This window comes from Excalfactoria chinensis, chromosome 1, assembly GCF_039878825.1.
Source record: "Excalfactoria chinensis isolate bCotChi1 chromosome 1, bCotChi1.hap2, whole genome shotgun sequence".
Lineage (NCBI taxonomy): Eukaryota > Metazoa > Chordata > Aves > Galliformes > Phasianidae > Excalfactoria > Excalfactoria chinensis.
The window spans coordinates 111,757,522-111,784,768 of NC_092825.1; the positions used below are offsets into that span (position 1 = coordinate 111,757,522).

A 27,247-nucleotide genomic window follows, 5' to 3' on the forward strand; every position below is an offset into this window, starting at 1 on the left:
AAACAAACTTCTAAGTGCACCCGGAAAAAACCTGATTTCACCTGACTTCCCTTCAAAGACCATAAATAATTTGGAATTTGATTACACACGACACAGTTCTTCTACTATTAATGAAATCAGAAATATCAGAGCTGTGACCAGCTCAGAAACAATGATTCAAATAAGGAAGATTTTAAATTTTGTAACCTACTTCGGTCTGACAATGCACAAAATAAGTCCTTTGTTAAGCGCTGCAAATTATCTTTGCCATGCAATCTATCAGATGTAAAGACACCTTTCTTACTCCATTAGATAGTAGATAAATCAGTGTAGATGTACTAAGCTGGATGACAGTGTTAGAGTGACAGGCGAAGAAAAATCATTTCTTGAGTGCTTGGAGTAGATGTGAACAAGACTACTTTTGTCAAGGACAGAGAAGAGAACGTTGCAGTTTTGAAGATGAGAGTGAGGATGCATGCTTCAGCTGCACAAAGTGTCTGAAGAGATTTTAATACAGATACAATCTTCAAGATTTGGACAGTTTGAATAAAAGGATCTAGAAGGGACTGAAATTACAGATCTAAGTGACAGGGAAGATGGAGTTCTTGTCCTTGGCAATCATTTCTCTTTTGAGAGACAGACAGACAGATTTGGGTGGGTTTGTATCATAGCAGGAGTTGGCCGTTTGAAGAGCTCATGATATTAAGAGCAGTGGAAGTTAAACTGCAGGAAGCGTACATGTAAGCAGATGAGAAGTAGAAATAAAGATACACAGGCCCGACAAAGAAAGGATAAAGAGCCACCTGTACTGCAGAGAAACTGTAATCAACTCCAGCATGGACAAAAACATGGCCTCATTCCCCATATTTCACAGAAACAAAGTCATTTACAACAGAAGGAACCATTGCAGGTCAAGTGGCCCCAAACACACACAATCTCTGAAAGCAGGGCCAACTTCAAGAGCACTCAGAGATATTTCATCTGTAAAACACAGAAATAAGAGAAGACAAGCAGGGCTCTATCCCCTGCGAGCTTGCTTGTGGAAAGAAGAAACAAAGGAAAAAAAAGTGTAAAAACACAAAATCTGAAAAAAAGGAAGATTAGATGCCTCTTGATCTTGCTTGCATTTTGATTCATTGACAGGGAAACTGTCTCGCTCAAGGTTAAGAAAAGTGGGCGTCTCTCTGGTTTTTGTAGGTTTTTTTGTTACTATTACTTTAAAGTGCTAATAGGATTACAATTGTCAAGTTCTTTTCAAGATGGTGAAGACAGTTATGAAAAGTAAACCTCCAAAAATGATTAAGTTTGAAAAAGTCTTATGATTACACTGTAGTATTTACCCCTTCAGACCATGCATTTGAGATCACAGCAAATGAGGCACAAACAAAGATCACAAGCATGTTAAACAACAAGCAGTACCAAAATTTTCCCTTTTATGCTACTAATTGAAAACAGGTGCAGTCTTTATTATTCAATCATGAAAAAGTCATAATGAGAAAAGAACACTCCTTACAAGTGAGGAACAGAAATCCTTTCATAATTATGTTCCATTCAGCAACCACTGACTTAGAAGACAAAAAAAAAAAGGAAAAGAACAATAGCAGGGCCTTTAAAAGGAGTAATTTTACATTAGAGCCATTGATTTCATCAAGATATCTATGATTATTACCACTCCCATCACTAAGCTGTTCAATGCAGTACAGTCTCACATTTAAGTCTGGCATCCCTACTTACAGCGAAAGGTGAAACAAAGATATCTGACTCAGAGCTTGCAGCATCGACCCCAGAAAACCTTCAAGATATGTTAGAACCCTCTGGTAAACCTGCTCTAAGCACATATTAGAAAAATAGTGTCTTAATCTTTAGAGAAATGGACAGACAAAAAGCGCTGAGAACAGATGAGAACACAGCTTCTTCTGTCAAGGCTGGTGGTCACAGAGATGAAGTTTTGGAGGTTTGAGAGCCAGGATTCACACTTCAGATGCACAAAGTATCGTACAGATTCTAATATAGGGACAATATTCAAGAATTACACAGTTTGAATAAGATCTAGGTAGAGTCTGTATCTTTCAGGCCACCTTCCTCCCTTTATTAACAAACCCACTTCTATAAAATCGTACGACTATCACAGAACTTCCAATAATCCACCACATAGAATTGCCAGAGTTGAAAAGGACTTCAAAGGTCATCTGGTTTCAACCTCCCTGCCATGGGCAGGGACACCAACCACTAGACCAGGCTGCCAGCATCTTAAAGAGCATTTCCAGAGAATCGAAATGCTCAACTATTGTACCACTAAGTAAGAAATAAACACCATCAGCTTATTCCTAAAGCATGTACAAACGTTAATAGAATCACAGTGTCATTCAGGTTGGAAAAGACCTTAAAGATCATCGAGTCCAACTGCAACCTGATCATACTACCCTAACAACCCTCTGCTAAATCATGTCCCTGAAACATCAAAACGGTTTCAAATATCAATAGGTCGTCAGCATCAAGAAGATCTAGTAGTTGCCCTTGCACCACCTGAGTAGTACACTACAATATACTTTGTCAAGTCATACTGCTCTGCATTCAAGATGAGGTGGAAGAAGAACAAAAGAGACTACTGCCTGCATAAGCTACAAAACACAGATAGAAAGGGTATCTAGACACAACTTAAGTCGTACAAAATTCCTGTTGCACAATAAGAATGAGGATGGCATTTTCTGCCTTTAGGTGAACAGTTACCTGGCTGACTGTACTGATCTTCATAAGCATCCAACCAATAAAATCTTAAGACTTGATCATCATTTTCCCCGTTCACGAGTGGAAGGAGATTGGGGTCCAGCTGAACATCTGTCGCCACCAGATCAGCTTCATCCTCATCTACTTTGTCCCAACATGAGATACCTGGGAGAGAATAACTTCTGCAGGTTTTGCAGAAGAAACACAAGAAGTAGAATTGGCTTTTACATTGTTTCTCCTTTTTTCATTCCTAACATTCTCACACCCTTTGTTACTCTTCTCACTACCAAGAAACAACGCCAAGAAATCACATTTCTTCAGACTACTTCTGAAGAGAAAGATGGAGCAACAAAGAGAAATCCACATGTTAGTATGGTTCTCATTACACGACGCACAGGCTTTGGAAGCCATACACCCGAAACTTCAGCTTTGGTCATTTAAGCCTTTACATAACTAAATCAATACAACTGTAAAAGTTGCCTAGTGGGAACAACAGATTATTTCAGCACCTACCTTTGAGTCATTCAATGTTTAAGCCCACAAGAATTTTATCATTTAAAGTTAAGGAAATATAGAAGATTTTTAACAAATAATCAAGAAAACACACTGAAAACACTTTTCTTCTATTTCTAAGATGTAGCTGATAACCATGACCAACTATTTCTAGCTACAATACTTTCAACAATAACAAATCTTATAGAATTCCATCTGGGTTACTTTGCATAAGAATCCTCAGCAATTCCTCATTTTTGCTTGTTGGGATTGAACTGTGTTCACACCCAAATTAAATCAACCCAGTGTACTGAAATACACTGTTATGTTGTTATGCGCCGAATCCCAAAAGAATTCAGTATTTCTTAATGAAATAAGTAGCTATCATCAGCATGTTCAATATGATCATTTTTAAGGTCATGATATCAACAAAAAATCACATTAGATTGTCACTGCTCTGTCTATATCACAAACATACCACAAGCAAAGGCAAATATGAAGGTAAACCTAAGGCTTGTTGATACTGAAAAGGCTACTTGCTAGGAGTTAAAAAGAATAAAAAGATTCTTACAAGACAGATGTCTCTTTCTTTTCAGATTCCAGCTGCTCTCTCTCTCTCTTTTCAACTTCCTTGTCTCTCTTCAAGGTTTCAGCTGTCTCAGGTACAGTTCCCACCAGCTCTGCTTCCATAGGTTCATCAAAGTCCTCATCATCAAAATCCATCACTCCCTGATCATCATCTGCAAGTGTTACACATAGAACAAAAGGTCTGAATCACTAAAATGACACAGTGCAGACTACACCTGCGCATGCAGATTGCAAACCACATATTTGAATGTTAACACACAATTCTCATCTACAAACTCAACCCCTGAGTTAAGCTATCTAATTCATCTAAGTAGAGCAAACTATGAAGAGTTTTAACACTAATACCACATATTTAATGAGTTCCCAGAGTCTGGTTTTTAATTCTTTTTCAATACCTTCAATTGTTTTTTCTTCTTTTGTCTTCACTATTCTTCCATTTTCTGTAGCTTTTTGCACACGCTTGGTGTTCTCATTCTCTTCAGAGGCTGTGACAGATTTTGCTGTGTAATTTGGATGTTTAGGATGAAATGAAGCTGGAGGAAGAGCTTCTTTCCTGAGTTGAACAGGAGCTTTTTTTGCTACAGGGGTGATTACCTGAAAGACATTTCAGACATGAGTTAAAATTTTCTTTTAAAAGCATGAAAAAAAAAATAAAAAAATCCAGTGCTTGCTATTTGCAGGAGTAGTAACCAGGGCTACGGGGAAAGCTCCACATATTCTGCAGCATGACAGCTAAAGCTCCTCAAGATTAAGCTTTTAATTCTCTAGCATCATTTCTGTTGTAACGCGCTCCTTCTGTAGTTTTAAAAACCAGTTTACAACAGGCCATAGTTGACACTTAGTTATTTTCATTGTTTTCCCACATAGTATATCCCCATTCCTAACTTAACCTGTGTCAGCTGAGTATATGACAATATGTCAGGCAGAGACAGGGCCTGGAACAACAAGGAAAGGCCAATGTGTTAGTCTCCACCTGTCTGGACCAGTAGTGAGTTCAAGCTTTCCAAAGGACTCCACGGGACCAGACAGCAGTGCTCCATGACAGAAAGAGTGAGGAAAATAAACATACTGCATTTCAACATTACTTGCAAGCCTGAACTCCAAGATGGTACACACAGAGTCTGCATTTCAGACAGGGCATAACTATGGTAGCAGCTAAAGAACCTCTTCTAATAGATGTTTATTAAATGGTCTTCACTATAACCAACAACAGGTTTCTACTGTATCTACTGGCCTTTAAACTGAAACAAGAGCCCAAACCTGTTGTTTACTGATGTAGAATTTAGAGTTGCACACAAGTATTTCTAGGGTTTTAATCTCAGTTCAGCTGCTTTAGTTGTGGTCACCAGAATTCAGCCCAAATTTGAACAGAAGCAAACATTATCTAACACATCCCTAGCAACAATTTCTTCTGCTAACTCAGCCAGATTAGTTTATTCATACTTCTGCTCTTGCCTTCCACAGAAGGAAGTCACTGCTACCTTGTTCTTTCATGATCGTTTATTTCCTAAGCCATACTCTTCATTTATTTCTCTGTTCAAATGTCCAGCTCCCCCTCCTAGCAGGAAGCTATCACCGTAACTGCCTCTCATTTCCTACAGACATGACTTCTCTTTTGCACTACAGACACACAGATCTCCTCTCTTACTGCATCTCCCGCTTTCTAAATTACTCCTACACTCCAACACAACTGCTGAAGTAAGAGCCAGTGGTGACTATTTTTAAGAGTTTATTTCAGTATGGTAGTAAGTTTTCATGCTAGTATTTTAATGGAAAACCAGATTTACTTACTCTGTTGGCTCCCTAGACTCCTAACAAGAGTCTCATTGTATCTCCAGCTACAAAGTCCTTCCCATTTTCCAGAACCTTTATCAAAACCCTTCCACCCACAGCAGAAGCCTGTTACTCCTCTCATTCTCAGTCTTCCAACAAGTTCAACTTCTACCCATAGCTTCAGTTTCCCATTTGTTCACCAGTTGTGCAGAAGAGGAGTCTCATACTTTTCCATGACACTGATGCTTTCTACTGCTTACTTTATTTCCCATCATCTCTTTGCCACAAGGCTTTTACTACTCTTAGTGAAAAGAGACAGAGGCAGAAGCTCACCTCCACACAATGCTCCTTACAAAAACAATTTCATCTGTCAACTCTAACAGCTACACACACTGTGGCTTTAAAGATACAAAAAGAGTAATGCTCTTTATACATTAACATGGAAGGAAAAGAAGAAAGGTGTGCTATTACACAGTAACACTGCTTAGGAAGCTAATGAGAAAAGTGATTTCTAGAAGCAGAAATGAAAGCCAACAGCAAACTAACCAGAACACAGATTAATAGTTAGTGGTGAGAACTATTTTGAAAAACTTTTACTTCACCTTCGGAGCTTGGCGCTGTACAGAGAAAGGATTCAGTGGCATTCCAGCAGATCTTTTCCTTTTCAGCATTAAAATTGGTGGTGGACTTAGCTGGACAGTCTGAATATTGAAAGAGAAAGAGACACAACGGAGAGGGGTTGTTAAGCGTTTTTGTTTGCCTTGGCTCATAACACCTTCCATCAGTGAGAAAGAAGGCCACCAATATATCTCACTCATCAAGCAAAGAAACTTCTAGATAGACTCAGCTGTGTAAAAAGAAAAAGTCATCTGAGCAATCAGACCATGAAGAAAGACACTGATTTATTTTTTTTGTAAATTTTGGGAGAAATATTGTCATAAATAATTATAACAGTTCTCAAATAGCGGACATTACAATAGCCTGCTGTGCCTTCAACATACAAGCATCAAGATAACTGGTGGGATATTCTTAGTTTCTGTCAGAACAGTAGTACTGAGAACACATGCTTTAAAGGCAGAAATGGTTTTCAAGCACTGCCATACTAGGGCAAAAAACATTTGAATGTATTTGTAATTTTTTACTCATCTTTATCAACAGAAAATAACAAAATAAAATGTTAGAAAACAGTAAACAAAGACAAAACAATAGCTAGCTATTACTTACATAGAACTTACTGCATAGTTATCAGCATTACTCCCCCCACTTCCACTTAACACTCCATAAAATTTGACAGCATTAAAATGCACTTTGATTAACGATTTGAGGGCTTTGATAGCCTAAGATACTGTAACTCTCAACCAGATGCCAAAGGGAGAAGTAAAACTGTCAAAAAGACTGCAAACTAGGAGAACAACTTTATACTGGAATCACAGAATGGCTCAGGTCGGAAGGGACCCTAAGAATCATCAAGTTCCAACCCTCCTTGCTCTGTAAAAATGTAATATACTTACAATGATAGAATACATTTTAATTCAGTATATCACCACAACAGCAGTTTCACATGTATTCATGCGAGCAATTCTTCAGCTATAAGAAATCTTGCTAAGGGGCAACAACTCACTGAAAACTCAGCGATGATCGGGAATGGCTTCATTAGAAACAGTCCAATCTTGGCTGCTGTAGCATTAGCACAGGTTCTAGGTCACACACTATAAGCTGTCCCTAACCAAGACATGCTAGCTTTGGCTTAACAAATCAGTAGTCATGCAGCTTCTGTATGGTAGAGACAACAGGCAGATGGATTGCAAACATAAATGGAATATATTGAGCAGATGTGTTACTGCAGATATCAATCTTAGATGGTCTGGCTTTCAGAAGAATTTCATTTTCTTTGCACGTTCCACAGCAAGAAACATAAATGGATGATAGTATCTCAGAGATTTTACCCATATACTTACTTCAGCATTTAGATCTTGAAGAATATCCCCTAGTAAATCATCCTTTGACAAGTCCACAGTTTTCTGCAAGACAAGTTAAGACAAACAGTTCTTAGCTATTCATACAAACCCATTCAGGAGACTAGCACCAAACAGCTAAAGGATCTCCATAAAACACCTGCACAGCTTCAGAAAGGCACTATACACAAGAACTGTTAGGAGCTAGACACAGGAAACTCAAATAAAACCTCACTTTCCCCCCCCCCCCCCCCCCCACTAAAACAATATAAAGTTAAAAAAATCTTTAAACTTCACCGTGGAGTAACTTACATCTGTGTTTTTCTTCCCAGCACTGGCTATAAACATAGATTTAATTGTGTTTGGCTTTGATACCGTGGGTTTTTTCACATTCTTTTTATCAGTTGTAGATGCCTTGCCACTTTTTCCTACAGAAAAAGATATAATTAGTTATTTCTACACTAAAAAGTTTAACATTCAGAGGTCCAGCTGGAGGCAAGAATAGGCGGATGAGGTAATCACTTCTTCCACCTTTACACTGCTGCCTAAAATGAGGCCTAATACTCTTTTGTTTGCTGCCAGTTTTCTAATGGTTGCCATACACAAAGAAAGTATGCAAAATCCTAGCGAGATAATATCTCTGCTAGTCACATCAGGGATGATCTTTGCATCCATACAAGTCCATACTCCAGAAAAAAGGACCGAGATACTTTACACAGAATCTGCAGTAGAAGTAAGAAGTACCCAGGAATTCAGCACTAGGCCTGGATTTTCAACATCTGGCTCCACTGCAATCATAAATGATGGCAAAACCACTTGATCCCCAATCTATAAATACATGTAAGGATTTTAGTGGTAAAAGAAACCACGCATCCCTCATACGTTGGCTTTGGAAGCCAAAAGCATTCCCCAGATGTGTTTGCTGTAGATCTGAACATATATCCCATAGAGGAGTAAGCACTAAAGAAGTTAGAAGTAATTTGACATCAGGTTGTGGACCCCTCCCTTCTGCACCATAGACCACTGACTAAAAGAAAAAAATTGAAGGTCGCAGCTATGGAACTACATTGCTTTAAGTAGCACGCCTTTGGCCATATTCACCATATTGTGAAGCCAAGAAGTTGCCCAGTTGAGAAGCAGCTGTTTCTTCCTACAGCAGTTTAGTTCCTCCTACCTTTCTTACTGGACACAAGAGCATCATCGTCTAGATCTTCATCAAAGATTTCCCGTCCATCTTCTACATAGCCTATCCCATCTGTACAAAACCAAAATAGTAAACATTTGCAGTTCAAGTTCTCTTTTGTGATATTTCTAAATATCTTCATAATCCAAAGCATTACATTTTTTTTCCTTTAATATAGAACAAGTGATATAAATGCAAACGTTAAAATTTATAGCACTCTCAGCTGCATCTCCTATTAGACTAAATATACTATTATTACTTAATTAGAAATTACCAATTACAGCTCTTCTTTTCAAACTTACATTGCTGATGACTGGAAATAAAGTTTCAAAAGCAATTATTAGTGGAAAAATATGTTCGCTGCTATCTTAATACAATGCTATGAGAACAATGCAAGACTCATTTCCATATTAAAGTTCATCCTTTTTTTTAATCCACTGAAAAGGTTCTAGGAATGCAATAACAGGAACTATAACTTACCTCGAAACACAGGCATTGGGAAATCTAGCTGGTTAGAATACTACAATTGAAATAACTCTCCAAATGAACCTTAACTTACCATCATCAACAATCCAGTCATCATCCTGACGTTCTCTGACTATCTTGGAGTACTGTTCTTCATCTATTTCATCGTAAACACCAGTGAACTCCTCAACCTACAGTTAAAGAACACTGATGATTAGCTGTCCTGTTACTTATTCATATAGGCCATCAATGGAAACTCAAAAGTTCCCAGGAACTGCACATCCTCCTGGACAGATGCAGTATTTTCATTTAGTACGCACAGGTATTCACTCAATTTAAGTTTCTTTATTTTTCTGGCAGTAACCAAAGAACTGTTACCAATTTTTAAATTATCACATTATACCAAACCTACTGAAAAACCAGTGGAGATTTCATTTGAACCTGATATACTTCATTGCTCATTTCACACCACAAAGAAATAAAACAATACATAAATCCTAACAATTACGAGCTGTGCTGTTCTGCTTTACTCTCAGGCACCAAGACGAGCTCAGTGAAAAGGAAAGTGATTTGATGTGCTGAAGAATAATGCTGAAGATGCTCTCCTGTCCCTAACAGTGAATTTGCATCTTAATAACCTGTGCATTTCAGACTTCTTCCGACTTATCCACCACAATATGGGAGCCACTTTCCAACACACTACAATTAACTGGACAGTCTTGATGCCACACCAACAAATTTGAGTTCTATCAGTTGAATACTTAAATGTTGTATTCTTTGTGGAAACAGAATACCAATATTCATGGTCTAGCAGAATTGATTTGATTTGAAAGGGGCTATAAAGGTCATCCAGTCCAACTCCTCCGCAATGAACAGGGACACTTACAATACATTACAGTATATACACTCCATATTAATGGATTTCAGTCACATAAAGCTTTGAAATTTGAAGACTAAGATCACTTGAAGTTAAAAAGAAAAAACAAAAAACAACCACTCACCTATTCCTATCATAAATTAGCTAAATTATATTTAAAGGCTGTCCCTTCTTTGCCCTCTGACAGCTACCGAGCAAAGATGTCGCATATTTGACTTGCAATTATTAAAGTTCAGTTTTGAAAATATAAAAGCAACACAAAAGAAAGTTACATTCCAAAATATACATATCATTAAAAACATAACCTGAAGCTGAACAGCAGATTCTGCTTCTCATAATGGAGGGAAATGCAAAGGGCAGTTAAACATTTCAGCTCACGTTAATTTTTTAATAAAGAGACAAGAGGGGGAAATTTCACCTCATATCTTAATTTTTCCCCAGCTTTGGCCTTTTTCAGACGTTCCAGTGCTTCTTGCTGACCTCTCTTTGACTTCTTCTCACGCCTAGAACGTGATGTTGCAAAGCTCCCAGACTCAGGCATCGCTAAAATGAATTAAAAAACAAGAGAAGAAATCTTAGTAACGAGCTGCTGTTTTCTCTGGTATTTAGTGTTCAGTGACACAGTAAGAGCTGGCTGTAGGTACTCAGGTAGTTACTGAGCAAAATCGCAGAATAACTAAGGCTGGAGAATACCTCCAAAACTACCAAGTCTGACTGTCAGCCCAGCACACCACACCCAGACCACATCCACACAGTTCCTGAACACCTCCAGAGACAGTGACTGCACCACCTCCCCGGGCTGCCTGTGCCACCACCGCCTCACCTCTCTTGATGACAAATTCTTCCTAATATCCAACCTGAGCCACCCCTGCACAACTTGTGGCCATTCCCTCTCATGCTGTCACTGTTACCTGGGAGAAAAGGCCAACCTCCACATCACCCCAACCTCCCTTCAAGCAGTTGTAGAGTGCGATAAGGTCTCCCCTGAGCCACCTCTTCTCCAGACTGAACAACCCCAGCTCCCCCAGCCGCACCCCGTAGGACATGTGCTCCAGACCTCTCACAGCTTCACCGCCCCTTTCTGAACACGCCTCTTAACAGGGCCTCGGTGTCTCAGTGTCTCAAACCAAACAGAGACCCCGACTGCCCCACACTTGGCTAAAGGCACAATGTCACAGACAGCTGCTGAGAAATAGTCCTGGCGTTAGGGAACACACGGCCTCAGACACACACAGAGCAAGCAGGTTCCATACCAGCCCACGTTCAGCAGGATGGGGAGCGATAACACAGAAGCGGCCCCCCGGACTTCCAAAGTACCCCTCAAATCTGATCAGCCTCCATCTGAAAAGGACCCACTCCATTTCCCCGGGCACTTCCAGTTCCTTGTATTTTGCATGTCTCCATGACAACTAGGAGATAGACAGGCAGCGAAGAGGCCCGTACTGCTGCAAAGCAGCAACGTTCGTTGCGTGGATCCACAGCGATTAAGAGCGCGGCTGCACTTGGCTGCTCCCGGTTCTTTCGCACCCTCACCCACCGCAGCGACCCCCACGAGGTGATCCCCTCCTCCTGAGAACCCCGCCCCCAAAGCCCCTTCTCTCCCACCGGGCTCGGAGAGCCCCCAAAGCCTCGCTCCCATCATTGCAAGCGGGAGCTCCCGGCCGCGCTCCCCACAGCCCAGCACGGCCGCCCGCACGGCCCTCACCGTTATCAGCCATGGCGCCCGCGCGCGCGCCGCTCGCGCCAAAGGCGAAAGTGGCGCGAGACGGGAGTCCCGCGAGCCGCCGCCAGGGCGGCAGCCAATCAGGAGCGGCGGCGGCACCGCTCGCCCCCACACGCACCTCCCACCCCGCCGCCCCTGAGGTGTGGGCGGGCTTCGCGCCGCTGCCCGGGGCTGGGCTGAGCGCGGACCGGAAAGGAGCGATGGGGCGGAGCGCCTTCCGGTGGGAGGCTGTGGGAGCGCGGGGCGGAGTGTCTACGGCCCAGCTGTGGGAGCCGGCTGTGAGAAGAGCATGCCGGCTGGTGGTGCAGCGACCTCCGTGGGCAGTCCTAGTGCTTTAAAGCCTTGTTGCTGGAAGGTGGCTTCAGAAACCTTAGGTAGTAAGGTGAATATACCGACTGCTTTATTTTTAAGTATCTACTAGGGGGAATTCGTGTATTTCTGAAGCTGTGAGTTATTCTGCTTCCCCACAAGAACGCTGTTGCTTCAGTAGGGGGGAAGACATTGAAACTTCAAACTTACCTACCCACTAATTGCTGTAGTGCTGTCTGTTGCTGCTGCGCCTTGTCTTCAGTGGAACTGTTAAACCTACCATATGTCTCACTCTGATTTATAGGAGGGAAAAGAGGTTCTTTGATATATGTATACCCGGTGTGAGATTAAGAAACAACTGTTCAAATGTTGGTCCGACCAGTTTATTACAAATCTTAATCAGGGTGATGGGGAATGGAGGGAAAAGACAGAATAAAAAAGGCAAGAATTGCATGAAGTGGGGATAGTCACCACCAGGATCCAGCAGCATCCTGTTGCAAGATGTTCCAATGGTCCAAGGCAAAAGCGCAGAGGGGAGAGCAGCAGCAGCATGGCCAGCCTTGGGCAGCAAGCAGGTAGCAGGAAGAAGCCACAGGGTAAGTCCAGGAGCAGGCAGCAGGTTCAGGAGTGTCTGTCAGCGGGCAGGACTTCCATAGTGAGGGATCTGATAGCAGACACCTACTACAGCATGCAGGTCTCAGGTCATGAGGAATCTTGTCAGAAAACCTTTCTTCAGCATGCAGGCATCATGTTGTGAGGAATCTGATGTTAGAAGACCCTCTCTCGTTCAAGTTGTGAGGAATCTGATGTCAGAAAACCTAACTTCATGCTTGCTGATTCCTCTTTTATCCTCCTTTTTTCCTGCCTTTGTGACATCCCTGGGTGCACCGCCGGAGGTAGCCATCAGGGATGTCCATCTTCCTGGAGATAAGCTCACACAAAAGAGTGCTTCCCAGCCATTAAGTTGCAGCTTATCTCTCTCTCCTTGCCCCTGGCCTTGTCCATTTGTGTACCTCAGAGGAAAGATTTCTCTGCCCTTGACCAGGATTTGCCTGGACTTGTTCATCTGTGTCCCTCAGCAAGCTTTCAGTCAATGGTATAAAAGAATAATCTCTTACACCATAGCAGCAGCATCAGAAGTGTCAGATATGCCCCCAACCATCCCAACAGCCCATCCCTGGGCATAGAGAGGAGACCACCCCTCTCAGTAACAGCTGGTCACTAGATCTGTGAAGCTGTAGCAAACCCACAGCCCTATAAACTTATCGCATTGGAGGGCTGAAGCTTGATGATCTTTAAGGTCCTTTACAATATAAGCCATTCTATGAAACACTGACAGCTTCAGAAAGAATGTCTATCTGACCTACAGATACTCTGCATCAAATGAAATGCTGTCTGATATATATGAAATTTATAAAATAGCTATCACAGAATCGTTCCGTTTGAATAAAGATACAATGACACTGCATTTCACATACATCTAAATGATTTCTTACACATTCTTTGTAATTCTGAATTTACTGGATTTTAGTTCAAATTCAATTAAATTCAATTAAAATTAAACAATACCCTTAGTCAGCTGCCAAACACACAGTGAAATGTTATTCATTCAGGTGATGCCATGATCTGAGATGATACACAATGATACGGTTAACTTATTGAACTGTACTTGTTGATGCAGCTCCGCTGTGGGACAGGGCAGACTAAACAAAACCCGTTTTCATGAATGCTTGTTCAATCCTGGCATTCATCTTGAGCCATAACAAGAAGGTATCTGTTTCCTAGAGCATAGCATAATAAGCGTTTAAGTGCTGCAGGGAGGGGGAAAAAAGGCTGGGGGGAAGGGGTGGGGGGTGGGGGAATGGGATGGGACAGTTTGCTGTGGAAAAGAAAAACAGCCCAGCAGGATCTGGGACTTCCTCTGCTAAATGGCTTTGTCACAGCAGATTACCTTGAGCTGAAGTTTAGCCTCCCCTGGGACAGTCATACAAGAACAGCTTGGTATGACCTTTACTCAATTGTCTTTGAAGTAAAAGAGTGGGAATTTCACTGTGCAGCTCCAAGCCACTCAAGGTTCTCTCAAGGAAAGTGTGATAAGCCTTAGAAAAAAAAAGCACAAGAGAAGCGCAATAATGAAGATGGTAGGCAGCCAAAAGCACAGAGCAGAAGAGGAAGCTCAGGAAACCTGCGCTCCCAGATTTCAACGAAAGGTGACAAAGATGTATTTTTCATGTTGTTTTCTGAGGCTGTGATTTAAATATGTCAGTAGTGACTCAAAAATAATATTTATGAATAGAAAATGCTGTAAACCACTGCAAGAGATCCAGGTTTATATATACTGCAGTATCTACTAACACAAAAAGTACAAATGGAGTATAATATCAAACCTATGCTTAATTGACGGAGTAATTACTGTATTGAGAATAGTTCTGTTCTTCCTTTCTATAGCCGTGCATGTGCAATCTGTCTCAAGGTCAGCAGGGCAAAAAGTTAAAATTCTCAGGTTCCAATACTGCACGTTAAGCTTACGCTGGGTAATTTTTATGATGATGGGAAAAAAAAATCTGTTGAAATTAAGAGGGATTGTATGATACAGAATGCAAGTAGACTGTGAATTGTAGCAGAGACAGCAAATTCAGCTGCACTAACTTAAAATGCCTAAGCATTACTATGTCATTGTTAAGGACAGAGTATCTTAGTGGAGAACTGTGTGTGTATGCATGCTACTGCACAGGATGTGGGTGCGTATATTAAATGTGTACTCCACAAACCCAGAGTATTTCATTCTCAGACTTCTAATCCTTACTTTGGTCTGAAGTAATTCATGTTATCACTCAACTTGAAGTTTATACATCTGGCATGATTTAGTTCTTTTCATTTTCATTTCATTCCATTCACTACTTCGTTTCAGCAGCAAGTTACTCAACTATGCTATTCACGTAACATTTTAACATGAATTACTTAAGCTGCTACAGCCAGTGCTGGCTGGATGAGGGACTGAACTACTAAAGGAGCATAGCATAGGTCACATAAATTAAAAATAAAAAAAAAAATCTCAAATTATTTTCCATCAAGAGTTCTCTGATTTCAAATCTCTTCACGTGTATTTAACTTACTTGTAGAAATATGAATAAAGAGATGCTTCTCTATTTGTTTATCAGTGAAGATGATAATGCAAACATTTATATTCAAAGAGTAGGCTTGTTAACTACCAGGCCTCTAAATGTGTTTTGTTCACTGCACATCTCCTTTTAATTTCTTACCTACGTTTCTTGCTAACAATAGGATAAAGAAAGATGCTGCTATGACACAAAGACTCTGAAGTGCAAACATGAAATAGAAACTGGAACAACAGCTTCCATTAATTTGCCATCTGACAGAAGAAAGTTGGTGTGGAAAGAATATCCAGAGATTTAAATAATAATAATAATAATAATAATAATAATAATAATAATAATAATAATATGTGCATTCTAATTGCAGTTAAACAGATCCTAGTAACTCTACCAAAATCAGTGAAATTTACCTAATAGTAACGGAGAGCAGAATCGAATCACCTGCTTCCCTCATACAATATTCCTTTTCAAGTACAAAATATTGTAATGGAGATTAAATAGGGAAGACAAGATAGAGCAAATGCACGGAGAATGAGCTCACATGTAATTATAATGTCTAAGAATTAAGTCTGGTGCCAGTGGTATTGAAAAGCATACAGCTATTGCCGCAGCACAAAAGTCTCTGTTTTAACTACTTTCAGCACTCTCTACAATTTCACAGAAGTGAACCATCAATGTATAAGCAGAACATTGCTGCAGAGAGGCTGTTATGTTTCAACAGCTGGCTGAAGATCAAATATACTTCCAACAGTAAATATTCCGTGTTCAACCTTTTAAAAACTCTTCAGCGGGAAAGACAAAACCGTCACACTATGCTGTGAAATAATTGCTGGTCTTGTTGCAGTGCCCCCATATCTCTTGCTGAATAAGTGCCAATAGAATCCATGCTCTCAGTATCAAAAGGAAGCAAGGGCTGGCTGCTCCTCAGTGGAGGGACCGGTAGGTCCATGTCCCACACAGTCTGAGTAATATCAATAGGGCAAGCACTGGAAGAGCGCTCAGGGAAGCCAAGTGTTCAGTCCATGCAAGTCCCTGGTAGTGAGGCAGCTCTGGGGTCAATGCATAAATGTGTCTCAGGGGCAGGTCCAGTGATGTTAGTCTGGGTCAGGCACAACCTAATTGTCTCCACGCATGCCCATGGTGTTAAGGCAGATCCAAGGTCAAAGTCATCCCATGGGTGAGGATCAGACCTGGTATCCAGGGTCAGACGCAGCCTCATGTTCACCAGACAAGTGTGGAGTAACAGGAAAGGTCCCAAGCCAAGATGGGAAGCAGATGTATGGCTGTTGCTGAACTGGAGGCTGATACTACTACAGCATAGTTCATGCAGGACAGGACATCACCAGCCAGGGCCTAGTCCCACAGTACTCAAGCAAAGTGAGCATCATCCAACCAAGAGTCCAGATCATAAGGCCATAAGGCAGGTCTAACATCAAGCCACTTTGTCAACCTGAAGGTCAGCTTTAAGATCACAAAATAGGTCTTTAGAAATAAGAAAGGGTTGAAGTCAAGCCAGGAAATCAGCCTGCAATTTCAGGTCCAGATCATACTGGTGGTTAGCGTATGATGGAGGTGAAGACTCATCCAACCCTGTTCAGGAAAGGGCTGAGGCTTAAATAGAACTCTTGAGCCCCAGATGAGGCTTGTCAGTGCCATCAAGTTCATTTAGTGCTCTCAGGGCCCTGGCAGATATGAAGTGACTTATATCCAAGACGGAATTGTACAAAATTATTGCAAGTGCCAAGCCTTTTGTCAAATTGTCAAATGGGCAGATAAAGGTTGCAGTAATGCTTTGGAGAACCCAAAGAACATCATGGAAGATAATGAGATGGTCTTTAATATATGACCTCCGAGAAATCTTTGGAGCAATTAAGGCTGTTTAGTGTAGAAAAGGCATATTAGATTTGTCAAAAAATAAAAACCTACCTGAATCTTTGCTCCAAATCCTGAAACTATTGATTCAAAACCTTAATGAAAAAGTAGTCAATGCCTACCAAAGGCAAAAGAAAATGAAACTGTTAGCTATGTCTGGTAGAAAAGCAAGCAACAGAATTAGACGGCATCAGCAAAAACTCAGGTTAGATGTTAATAAAAACACATTATGTTAAGAAAGTAAGAACAGTGGTAAGAATGCATTGAGTAGGTTGCTGCAGTTCTGGGAAGGGAATGATGAAGAGAGGTTAGCTAATTGAAATTCTTCACAACCTCTGTGCATCCAGCAGGAAAGTCCCACTGCTAGAAAAGCTGTCCTCCCATGACAACCCAGTAATTAAAAGCTTGATTGTTAAAAATAGCAAGGACAGAAAAAACAATTTAATGATGGGAAACACAGACCTAACGTTTCTCACTCTAAGTGACTAGCTCAATAGAAATATAAAATTAAGACAGCTACTCTCTTGCTCAAAAACCAACCATGATTTCTATCCATTTTCTTCAAAAGTGTTTATAAAAGCTGTTTACAAAAGAGAACGCAAAGGACCTCCCCCAAAGTGGGTAGCCCCAGTTAATACAGATAGATAGAGCTATCAGCCATGGATGAATGGCATTTTAAAAGCCCCTGCTTTGTAAAAAAAATGATTTTCTGACTATTTGTTTATAAATCACGTTGGAACTGAAATGTACTTTTTTTTTTTTTTCCTTTTTTCTTTCTTTTTTTTATCTTGTGGTCTACAGCTTCTCACAAGCTCTGCTCTGTGTGACAGCAACAGGGCCCGAGGGAACAGCATGGAGCTGTGTCAGGGGAGGGGCAGCTGGGGGGCAGGGAAAGGGGCTGCACCACAGGGCGGTGGGCATGGAACGGGATGCACAGGGCAGACTGGAGTTCAAGGAGTGTTTGGACAAGGCTTTCAGTCACAGGGTTTGGATTTTGGGTGGTCTTGTGTGGAACCGGCAGCTAGGCTTAATGATCCTCATGGATCCCTTCCAACTCTATATTATATATATATATATACACATATATTCTAATATTCTATGATTTTATGACTTTATTATTATTGAAAGACTAACTAATTTGATTCTATATATGTATTTCAAAAATATAGTATTTATTAAAAATCACATCTCTGCTACGGACAGACAGATATAAGATGATGTTACACCAAACCCTGTGGTTTTTCTTTTAGTAATTTACTGACTGACACTGCATATGAAAAGGTATGAATTTAATCCATATGCAATTCTGTAAGACGCTGTCATAAATCAAAACCATTTTGGATTTATTCTGACAAAAAGGCAATAGTTTGTAAGCTCTGTGCCTTCCACTGGAATGATGAACTGTACCCTAAAAGTGAATTAAAACAACAGTATCAGATTATGTGGAAGCAGCAAAGAGATCGTGTTGGAAGCCACAGTGTTGGATACCTTTCATTCACTGTCCAAGCAGGTGCAGAAAAAAAATGTATCACACTGTGGGGATTTAATCTCAGTCTAAAAATCTGTCATTTACTTAATTGATCATCACAACAAAGAGTAACCTTTTCTATTGTTTTGTTGCTGTTGTTGTTGATTACTAATTTTAGCAAGCCCAGAGTTACTGTGGCATAGGTAGGTAGATAAAGAGAAAAGTATTGTAACTATTCTGAACATAATCCATTCCTCCGTCTTACAAAATCTTTTGGCTGACAGTCATTGAAGCCTTCAGGATCCAAAATATACACACTGAAGCAAAAGCCAGCTCACCTGATAAATATTCAAGAACTGTGATGATCTTGAGTAGATGTTTGGCTTCAAAGTCAAACAGTGTTTAAGCATGTCTCTCACCAGTTTGCCATAGTCTCCTGTTGACTTCTGGACAAAAAATACCTGAGGATCTCTTTTCCTTTTTTATGACTTGGCTATAAGTCAGAAGACTACTTCAGCCCGTCTTACGTGCCGATCATTTTAAATACAGCTTCTGCTGTGTTACTTAGTGCCTCAGATCCCCTGAGGCACTTCAAGCATTTGATAATGTTCTCTAAGGACTGCAGTCCGTTCCTGTCCGTGCTTTTACAGAGGACATCAGAATCACAGGTGTCTTTCATTAATACTGCAGTCCCCAGCCTGGAGAATCTGCTTAGTATTTTCTGAATTCTCTGTAGTAGTAACAGCTCTGGACAGCTGAGGGCATCTAAGCCAAATTACCTGTTGGCAAATGGCTTAGAAGTATGTCATCACACTCTGCTGAAGATAGCAGGCTACATCTGTGCTTCAGAATTAAAAGCAGTATAAGGCATTCTTTGTTAACTGCTTGTGAAATGCATGTCATTTTCCTTCTTAACCAGTTTGGGGTCTTTAAAAAGTTTATTCCCAGTTGCCAAATAGAGGTTTCTCTTTTAGGGATTTTGCCGTAAGGCAAGAATGCAATTAGTATTCATTAAACAGCATGATTGTGACCTTGATGTAAACAGCTCAATGATGGTTCTCTCTTATCTTTGTCCATCAAGTACAGAGAAAGGAGAAGGCCCTCTCCAATGGAAGAGGCCTTGTTCAGATTTCAGCCACATTACATGATCAGTGCTATTCTACTAGAACTAGTTTAACACGAATAATAGGCAAAAGCATGATGGAGGTTTTACAGGTGCTGGTGTCTACAAGGAACTGAAGTTTATTTTATTAAAGTTATGGGCACTGATGAGTGCTTCTCTAAAACATATTAACAATTTTAATGGCTACATTTAAAAAAAAAATAATGGGAGATTTAGCTACGGTGGCCTAGAAACATAGAGGAACTTACACAGGATACTTGTCTTTGTAGTATTCAGCTGCACAGGAAGCTCAGGCAGAGATTTAAATGTAACGGCTAAACATATATTTATATATATATATTTCAAACTTGGATAATTAATTGTTCTTGTTTGTAAAAAGAATTTTCATATACGAAAAGTTCTATCATATCTCAAGGGGAACCTTGGTAGCCATTAAGAATTCCCTGTTTGCTGTCCATTTGGTTCAGGTCTTGAGCACTGGATCATGGTTTCTTGTGTTGTTTGCACAGAACATCAATTTATGCACCTGGGAACAGGATTTTCATGCATCAGATGTCTATTCAAGCCCAAGCAGTTGTTGCCAAGAATTCAGTCATTAAAAGTAGTGGCTATATATCCCTGTTACTTCTGAATAAATGGCAGGAGAATCCTCAGGAGACCACACTCAGCCTGATGTGAGATATTTGCTTACATACGTACAAGAAATGAGGTGCACAAACCATCCTACCCATCATTCTTTCTCCACTGTTCTTTTGAAAGTTGCTTCACTTGTAAGGATTTACCACTGGCTCAGCATTTCCAGTCAAATCTATTCCTTATTTATTTATTTTAGATGGTGAAGAGCAAACACTCCAGTTACTTGAAAGCCCATTTTGCCTGTGCAGGTAAAAGAGGAAGTCTAGGATATCTTATTCAAGAACATAAAGCCATTACATTAAGATCATGACAGTCAAGGTGACGTGACAAATTTTGTTTGGACAGACATGAGGAGATCCAAAATCTTCCCTTGCCTTCTCACCAGAGTCTCTGCCATTAATTCTCTCCTATTAATGAGATACAAAACATTTTCTTACTCATGTTCTTCAAACAGAAATCAAGGAAGCGTCATTAAAAAGTTGAAAAAGTTTCCCCAAATTGGAAATAAGTAGCAACAAAACTGACATTCTGATACAGCTTAGATAGGTGACAACACCACCGCAAGAGAGTTTTCTTTAATGCCACGTGTATGTGGAAAAAAAATATCATGTCTGTGGATGGATACAATAAGGGAAATAAGGCACTCATTGCCCAGAGAGGTGATGGTTGTCCTGTTCCTGGAGACATTCACAGTTAGGCTGGATAGGGCTCTGAGCACCCTGTTTAAGCTGTAGGTGTTCCTTTTTATTGCAGGAGGAGTTGGACTAGGTGGCTTTTTAAGGCTCCTTCCAACCCAAGCGAATCTATAATTCTATGAGCAACATTATGAAATACAAATCAAAATAGAGTCAGGCTTAATAGCAAACTCCCAGCATGAAAGCACAGACAGATTTCACCTTTTCATGCACAAATGAAGGGAATTTTTTGTTCCAACTTGCTGGCAATCACCCTGCTACCAGAACATCTATTCCCTTCTTTCTCCACCCAGCACGCACACTGGGTCAGTGAGGCCTGGGCACTGACTCCAGACATGTAGCTCACCTACACTGATCACCTGGAAACCAGCATACACCACTGGGTTTATAAAAGGGCAACTTGCTAGGTCCATCTATTCAAGTCCTAGCACTGTTTGCCCAAATATCCTAGTAGTGTAATGCTCCTTCAAAGCTTTTTTAATAAGAAAATGAGGAGGAAAAAAAGATTAATCCACTTCCAAAAAGTTATGAAAGGAGGCTTTATGTTACTCTGCCAGTGTTCTTATGTTCTGAAGAGGTATGGACCGGGTGCTCCTTTTAGCTGTGCAGAGGTTACGACTGAAAAATGAAAATGTATTATAGAATCATAGAACCATTAAGGTTGGAAAAGACCTCTAAGATCATCTAGTCCAACTGTCAACTCATCACCACCATACTCATTAACCATGTGCCTGAGTACAACATCCACATGTTTCCATAAGAAGGTTCATAAGGCGGATCTGGGGAACTACAGGTCTGACAGCCTGACCTTGGTGCCAGGGTAGGTTATGAACAGATTGTCTTGAGTGAGATCACATGGCATGCATAGGATCAAGCCCAGCTAGCGTGGGTTTATGAAAGGCAGGTCCTACTTAACCAATCTAATCTCTTTATATGAGTGGATGACTCACCTGGCAGATGAGGGAAAGGCTGTCAGCGTAGTCCACCTAGACTTCAGCAAAGCCTTTGACACTGTCTCCCACAGTATTCTCCTAGATTGAGTTTGCAGATGATGTCAAGTTGGGAGGAACTGCTGATCTGCCTGGGGGTAAGATGGCCCTACAGAGGGATCTGGACAGGCTCTATCATCGGGCTGAGGCCAATGGAATGAAGAACAACAAGGCCAAGTGCTGGGTCCTACACTTCAGTTGCAACAACACCAGGCAGTACTACAGATTTGGGGCAGAGTGGTTGGAAGACTGTGGAGGAAATGGACCTGGAGGTGGTGGTTGATGCTCAGCTGAACATGAGCCAACAGTGTGCTCAAGTAGCCAAGAAGGTGAATGGCATCCTGGCTTTTATCATAAATACTAATGCCAGCAGGAGCAGGGAAGTAATCATCCCTCTGTATTCAGCTCTGGTGGGGCTGTGTGTTGAGTGTCATGCTCAGTTCTGGGCCCTTCACTACAGGAAAGACATGGAGTCCCTGGAGTGTGTCCAGAGAAGGGCAGTGAAACGTGAGAGTTCTGGAGCACAAGTCTTATGGGGAATGGCTGGCTGAAGGAACTGGGATTGTTCAGTCCAGAGGAGGATCAGGGAGTCCTTATAATTTTCTACAACTACCTGATAAGAGATTGTATCAAGGTGGGTGTTGGCTTTGTCTCCCAGGTAACACTGACAGGATAAGAGGGAACGGCCTCAGGTTGTGATGGGAGGGGGGTTGGGTTCAAGTTGGATACTAGGAGAAATTTATTCTCAGAAAGAGTGGTGAGGCAGTGGCACAGACTGCCCAGGGAGGTGAAGAAGCCACTGTTCTTGGAGATGTTCAAGAACCGTGTAGGTGTGGTACAAAGGGCACGGCTGTGGGGAAATACTGATGGTAAGTGACTGGATGACCCTGGAGGTCTTTTCTAAGCTTGGTGATTCTGTGATCCTGTAGTTCTTGAACACCTGCAGGTATGACGGGTGACTCCAGCACCTCCCTGTGCAGCCTGTGGCAGTACTTCATCACTTCTTCGGACAGGAAGTTTTTCCTCATATTCAACCTGAACAACCCTTGGCACAGCCTGAAGCTATGACCTATCGCTGTTACTTACCCGGGAGAAGAAGCCGACCCGCCCCTCACTACAACCTCCTTCTTGGGAGGAATTATAATTCCTTTCACTGAAAAAACGGCTTTATTTTGAGCAGCAGAAATATACAAAAGCATTACCCAAAGAAGCTCAACCGAAGCTCAGGACCCTGTATACGGGCGCAGCAGGGGGCGGTCTGAGCGTGGCCGTTAGGGGGCTGCCAGGAGCTGTCCGTTCAGCACCGCGGACGGGACGGGGTGCCTCTCCCCCCAGTAGCGGCTCGGCGCCCTCCGTTCGCCGTTCAATGGACATCCGTATCTATGTCACTGGTTACTACCCGCACCTCCCGCAGCTCGGCCCGCTCCCCCTCGCCCTCTCCGGCCGTTCTCGCTCCCCGCAGGGTGCGGGGCGGGAGGAGCCGCCGAGCGGCCCGATCCCGCAGTGGCGCCGCGGGGCGGCAGCCAACCAGGAGGCTCCATGCAAATGAGCGCGGCGCTCCCCGAGGCGGGAGGGAGGCGCGGCGGCCGCCCGGTTGCCATGGCGACGCGAGGCGGCCGTGCCCCCGGGTTGTTCGCGGGGAGACCCCCCGCGGGGCGGGCACCCGCGTGACGGCGGAGCCCCGCGCCGGGCGGGCCCGGGCGGCGGCGACGACGACGGGGAGCGGCGGGAGCCGGCCATGCCAGTGCTCTCCGGCGGTGCTGAGTCAGAAGCAGGTATCCCGAAAGCCCCCTCTGATGAGCGGCGCTCCGGGGCCATGGAGGAGCTGGAGCACACCTGTCCGCAGCCGCGCCTGGTGAGTGCGGCCCGGCCCGCGGGCGGGCCCGTGCGTGGGGGCAGCGTCGGCGCGAAGAGGGCCGGAGCGGCGGAGGGCAGGGACGGCTTCCCCTGTGCCTTCTTCCCGCTACCTCGCGGCGCGGGCCGCCTTCATCTTGCCCTTGCTCGTTCTTTGTCGTTTCGCTCACTTTGGGAAACGCGGTGACAGCTGAGCGCGAGTTCCGGTCTTTTTCCGAAAGCGAAAAAGAAAACAATAATACAAAATCCCCCGTTAAAAAAAAAAAAAAAAAAGAAGGGAACGAAGAACGCCGCCGTGGGGCGGGCACTGCCGGAGCGCCGTTCTGCGGCCTCAAGCTCAGGTACCGCGGCCGTGGCGCTAGGGCAGGGCAGGCCGCGGCGGCTCCGGGCGGACCCGGCTCTCCCGTAGAGCCCGCAGCGCCGCCCGGCCGGGGAGCGCTCCGGGACCGCGGGAGTGAGGGAGCGCCCCAAGGATGCGCTGCGCTGTGCGGGGGGAGGCGGGCGGCAACTCGGTTTGTGCGGCCCCGGACGGTCCCGAGGCTGGGAGCTGCCTCTTTCCATGCGGTGATGGCAAGTACGGGAGTGTTCTCTTGCTTTTTGTCGAAACCTTTTGTTGTTCCATCGCACACGGAGAGGCAGGAGGCAGACAGGCAGTACCAAGATGTGGAAGTTTGTGATTGATGCAACAGCTGAGCGTGGAAATCAGATCGTTCAGCTCCAGCATTCAGTCACAGTCTTAACAAGTATTTAAGCATCAGACTTTGGTAATTAACTTCAGCGCTATATTTGAATTAGTTGACACCGTTCTAACATGACAAGAAGTAGCAACAGTCATTGGAGTTGACCTGAATTAATGTTTCCTGCTTGCTAGAGCTAGAACCAGCTTTAAAGAAAACCCTTATTTCGTTCAAGGGATGTCTTTGGAGCTGTGTTGACAGGGCAGGTTAGCTCACATGTGGTCACTGCTGCATTCTCCTACACGCTGCCCAAGATTTCCCTGTCAGAAGCTCAGATGGAACACTCAATTGAATAGATTACTACATGCAGTCTGACACTTTAAAAGATGTTCAGGGAGGCAGTGACAGTCTGATGCCAGTGTTTGTGGTATCGCTGACTCTGGTATAATTCCGTAGAAATTCAGGTGACAGCTGGAGTACATTAATAGAACAGGGATTCACTGCAGTGTTTTAGATCTTCATGTCTACTGGCAAATTCATAATGGACAGTGGAAGCATTTTGAGTGAAGATGATGGAAAACGTGTCCATATAAAGTGATATACTGACAGCCAGCGGGTCTACCTTGTCTTCAGGCAAAACAAAATAAAGCCCGTTGTATTATAATGGAATGAGGCATAAGGAGTGTTATAGACAAGTGCTGTCAAGTTTCCCTCTAGTTAGCTATGTCTTGAGAAGAGTTGAGAGCTGTGTCCTGAGGGGCCAGTCACAGCTCCACAGATGCTCTAGTAACATGGGCTTTGAAGCTCCTGTCAGACTCTTTAATATTTTCACTACCTTTTCTGATCCCCCTCCGTCACATACACAGGTAGATCACTGACCAAGGCACTTACTTCTTTAGTATAACTGAAAGAGGTGGTCTAAGTTACCGTCTTTGTATCGTATTGCTATGCTGGACTACAGGTTGTTACCTCAGAACGGTACCAGTAATAGACAACTTTTTGATGCTGCGCTTTGATTCTTACTCAACTCTAAAATGATCTGGACCTTCAAGTTCTTAGTACAGGTTCATTCTTAGGAAGCTATTTTCGTTAAGGAAAAAGATTTCAAAACCTGAAAAGCAGGTTAGTTGTTTTCTGAAACAGTTGTTGTCATCCTGTTCAATAAAAAAAAGGAATTTTGTCTTTTATGCCTTATATCTGTAAGTATTTTTAATGGATATCTGGCACTAGATCCTCTGATTTTAGGCTGTGTGGTCTGCTAGCTTGGCAGGAAGTGCCACAGTGGGACTAAGGAAAACCCCTGTATCCTTCAGTGAGCAGGAAAACAGGGCACATTGAAGGCAAATGTCAGGTAAGCTTCAATGTGTATTGAAAGCTGATGACTTCAGTGCATAGTGCTGTTGTGATAAAAATTGCCATGATTTTTTTTTCAAGACAGTCTTTGGGTTTTCTTAACCAACTAGGGCATTAATGAGCATTCCTGCGTCAGTCTCGATCATCTCTCACACACTCTTCGACAGCTTTATGTTCTCAACTTGTACATTTCCCAATGCCAGAAGAACTCTCGTAGGGTGACATACATACCTTAACCTTGATAAACAACAGAGAGACAAATGAGTTAGATTCTCAGGTTTTGTCAGTAATGGTAATCTTAGAGGTATCTTAGTCAAGAAAAAATACAGATAGCATTTTACCAATCCTAGTTTGCAGTCTGGTTTTTATCCTGTTCCGGTTTAGCTGGCTTGGACCACTTTTCAATCTATCACTTCCCCATCTTTTTTTGTGTTTGTTTTAATTTTTGTCAGCATTGCTTCTCCTGCTTAGACCTCCAGACATCCATGGTTTGGTCAGATATCCGTGGTTTGGTCAGAGGGACCCTCATTGTTTTAAATGGTTAAACATTGCTGCTGGTCATATCCTGACATGCATTCAAGAGATAGCAGTTTCCCCCACGTGGTGTTCAACAAGTTGCAGATTGCTGATGAGCTCAGGATCTCAGGGAATCATGCTATGGTTTGCCTATGTCTGCTTACACTGAAAAGGCCCATAAGTGAGACAAGCTCTTAGTTTAATGTGATGGCAGAGATATCAAGGGAGGAAATAGACAAGAAGTAGAAAGTCTTGTGAAACGGTGTGCTTTTTTTCTTTTAATCCTTTGGGATCATGAGCCTGACTTCAGTTCCAGAAGCAACTCTACATGGGCAGCTTATGGAAGGGTTGGGGTTCACCTTGTGAATTGCCAATCAACCTGAAATAAAGCAAAAGACACTACAACAGCACACTTTGTTCAGGAAGACTGTTCCAGATAGTGTCTTTGACCACAAAAAAAAAAGGAATGATGGCAGTTTATAAGTACAGCACTGCAAATAAGGCAAAACCGAATACACATTGAAACCTACCCAGAAACAAACTTCAGAATGTACCAGTTGGCCTCATCTTTCCTTTGAGGGTACTGAGGCCTTCCTTTCCTCATATGTCAGGTTCCTGTCATCTAATGTAGGCCTCAGTGAGAACATCTGGAAAAGTGCTGTTGGGACCTGGGTTAAAATGCATTCTCTTCAAAATTGGCTGAAGCCCTTGGGGTTTGATCGGGTAATGGGAATGAAGTATCTTGGAATGTGTATTTCCCTAGCAGTACGTATCTCACCGTGCTTTGAGTCTAATGGGAGGTAATGCTTGAGTCAGGAATACAGGCTTTTCTGCAGCGGGTGGGGGAAGTTATGCACAACTTAAGGAATCCTAAGAA

General features: G+C 42.5%; 2 protein-coding genes across 9 annotated transcripts in view; one reads left to right on the forward strand and one right to left on the reverse strand.

Annotated features, from left to right (window-relative positions):
* POLA1 (DNA polymerase alpha 1, catalytic subunit) overlaps positions 1–11,939 on the reverse strand; it is a 188,779-nt gene extending 176,840 nt beyond the window's left edge. Inside the window, exons 1-10 of one of the 2 annotated variants that reach the window (XM_072332121.1) lie at positions 11,745–11,939; positions 10,458–10,582; positions 9,257–9,353; positions 8,689–8,769; positions 7,827–7,942; positions 7,518–7,580; positions 6,162–6,260; positions 4,182–4,380; positions 3,770–3,938; positions 2,710–2,888 (exon numbers count right to left, since the gene is read on the reverse strand). In XM_072332121.1, coding sequence (XP_072188222.1) covers positions 2,710–2,888; positions 3,770–3,938; positions 4,182–4,380; positions 6,162–6,260; positions 7,518–7,580; positions 7,827–7,942; positions 8,689–8,769; positions 9,257–9,353; positions 10,458–10,582; positions 11,745–11,757 — 1,141 coding nt within the window. In that variant the 5' untranslated portion in view covers positions 11,758–11,939. Of the gene's footprint in view, positions 1–2,709; positions 2,889–3,769; positions 3,939–4,181; positions 4,381–6,161; positions 6,261–7,517; positions 7,581–7,826; positions 7,943–8,688; positions 8,770–9,256; positions 9,354–10,457; positions 10,583–11,292; positions 11,485–11,744 lie in introns of those variants that run through there. The other variant, XM_072332113.1, reaches the window with a different exon arrangement.
* Positions 11,940–13,958: 2,019 nt separating this feature from the next.
* The window catches only part of PCYT1B (phosphate cytidylyltransferase 1B, choline), a 41,759-nt gene continuing 28,470 nt past the window's right edge, over positions 13,959–27,247 (forward strand). For 3 of the 7 annotated variants that reach the window (XM_072326868.1, XM_072326888.1, XM_072326919.1), the window contains exon 1: positions 23,578–23,825. In XM_072326868.1, the coding sequence (XP_072182969.1) occupies positions 23,709–23,825 (117 nt within the window). In that variant the 5' untranslated portion in view covers positions 23,578–23,708. Of the gene's footprint in view, positions 14,282–23,577; positions 23,826–27,247 lie in introns of those variants that run through there. The other 4 variants (XM_072326899.1, XM_072326929.1, XM_072326877.1 and 1 more) reach the window with 2 other exon arrangements.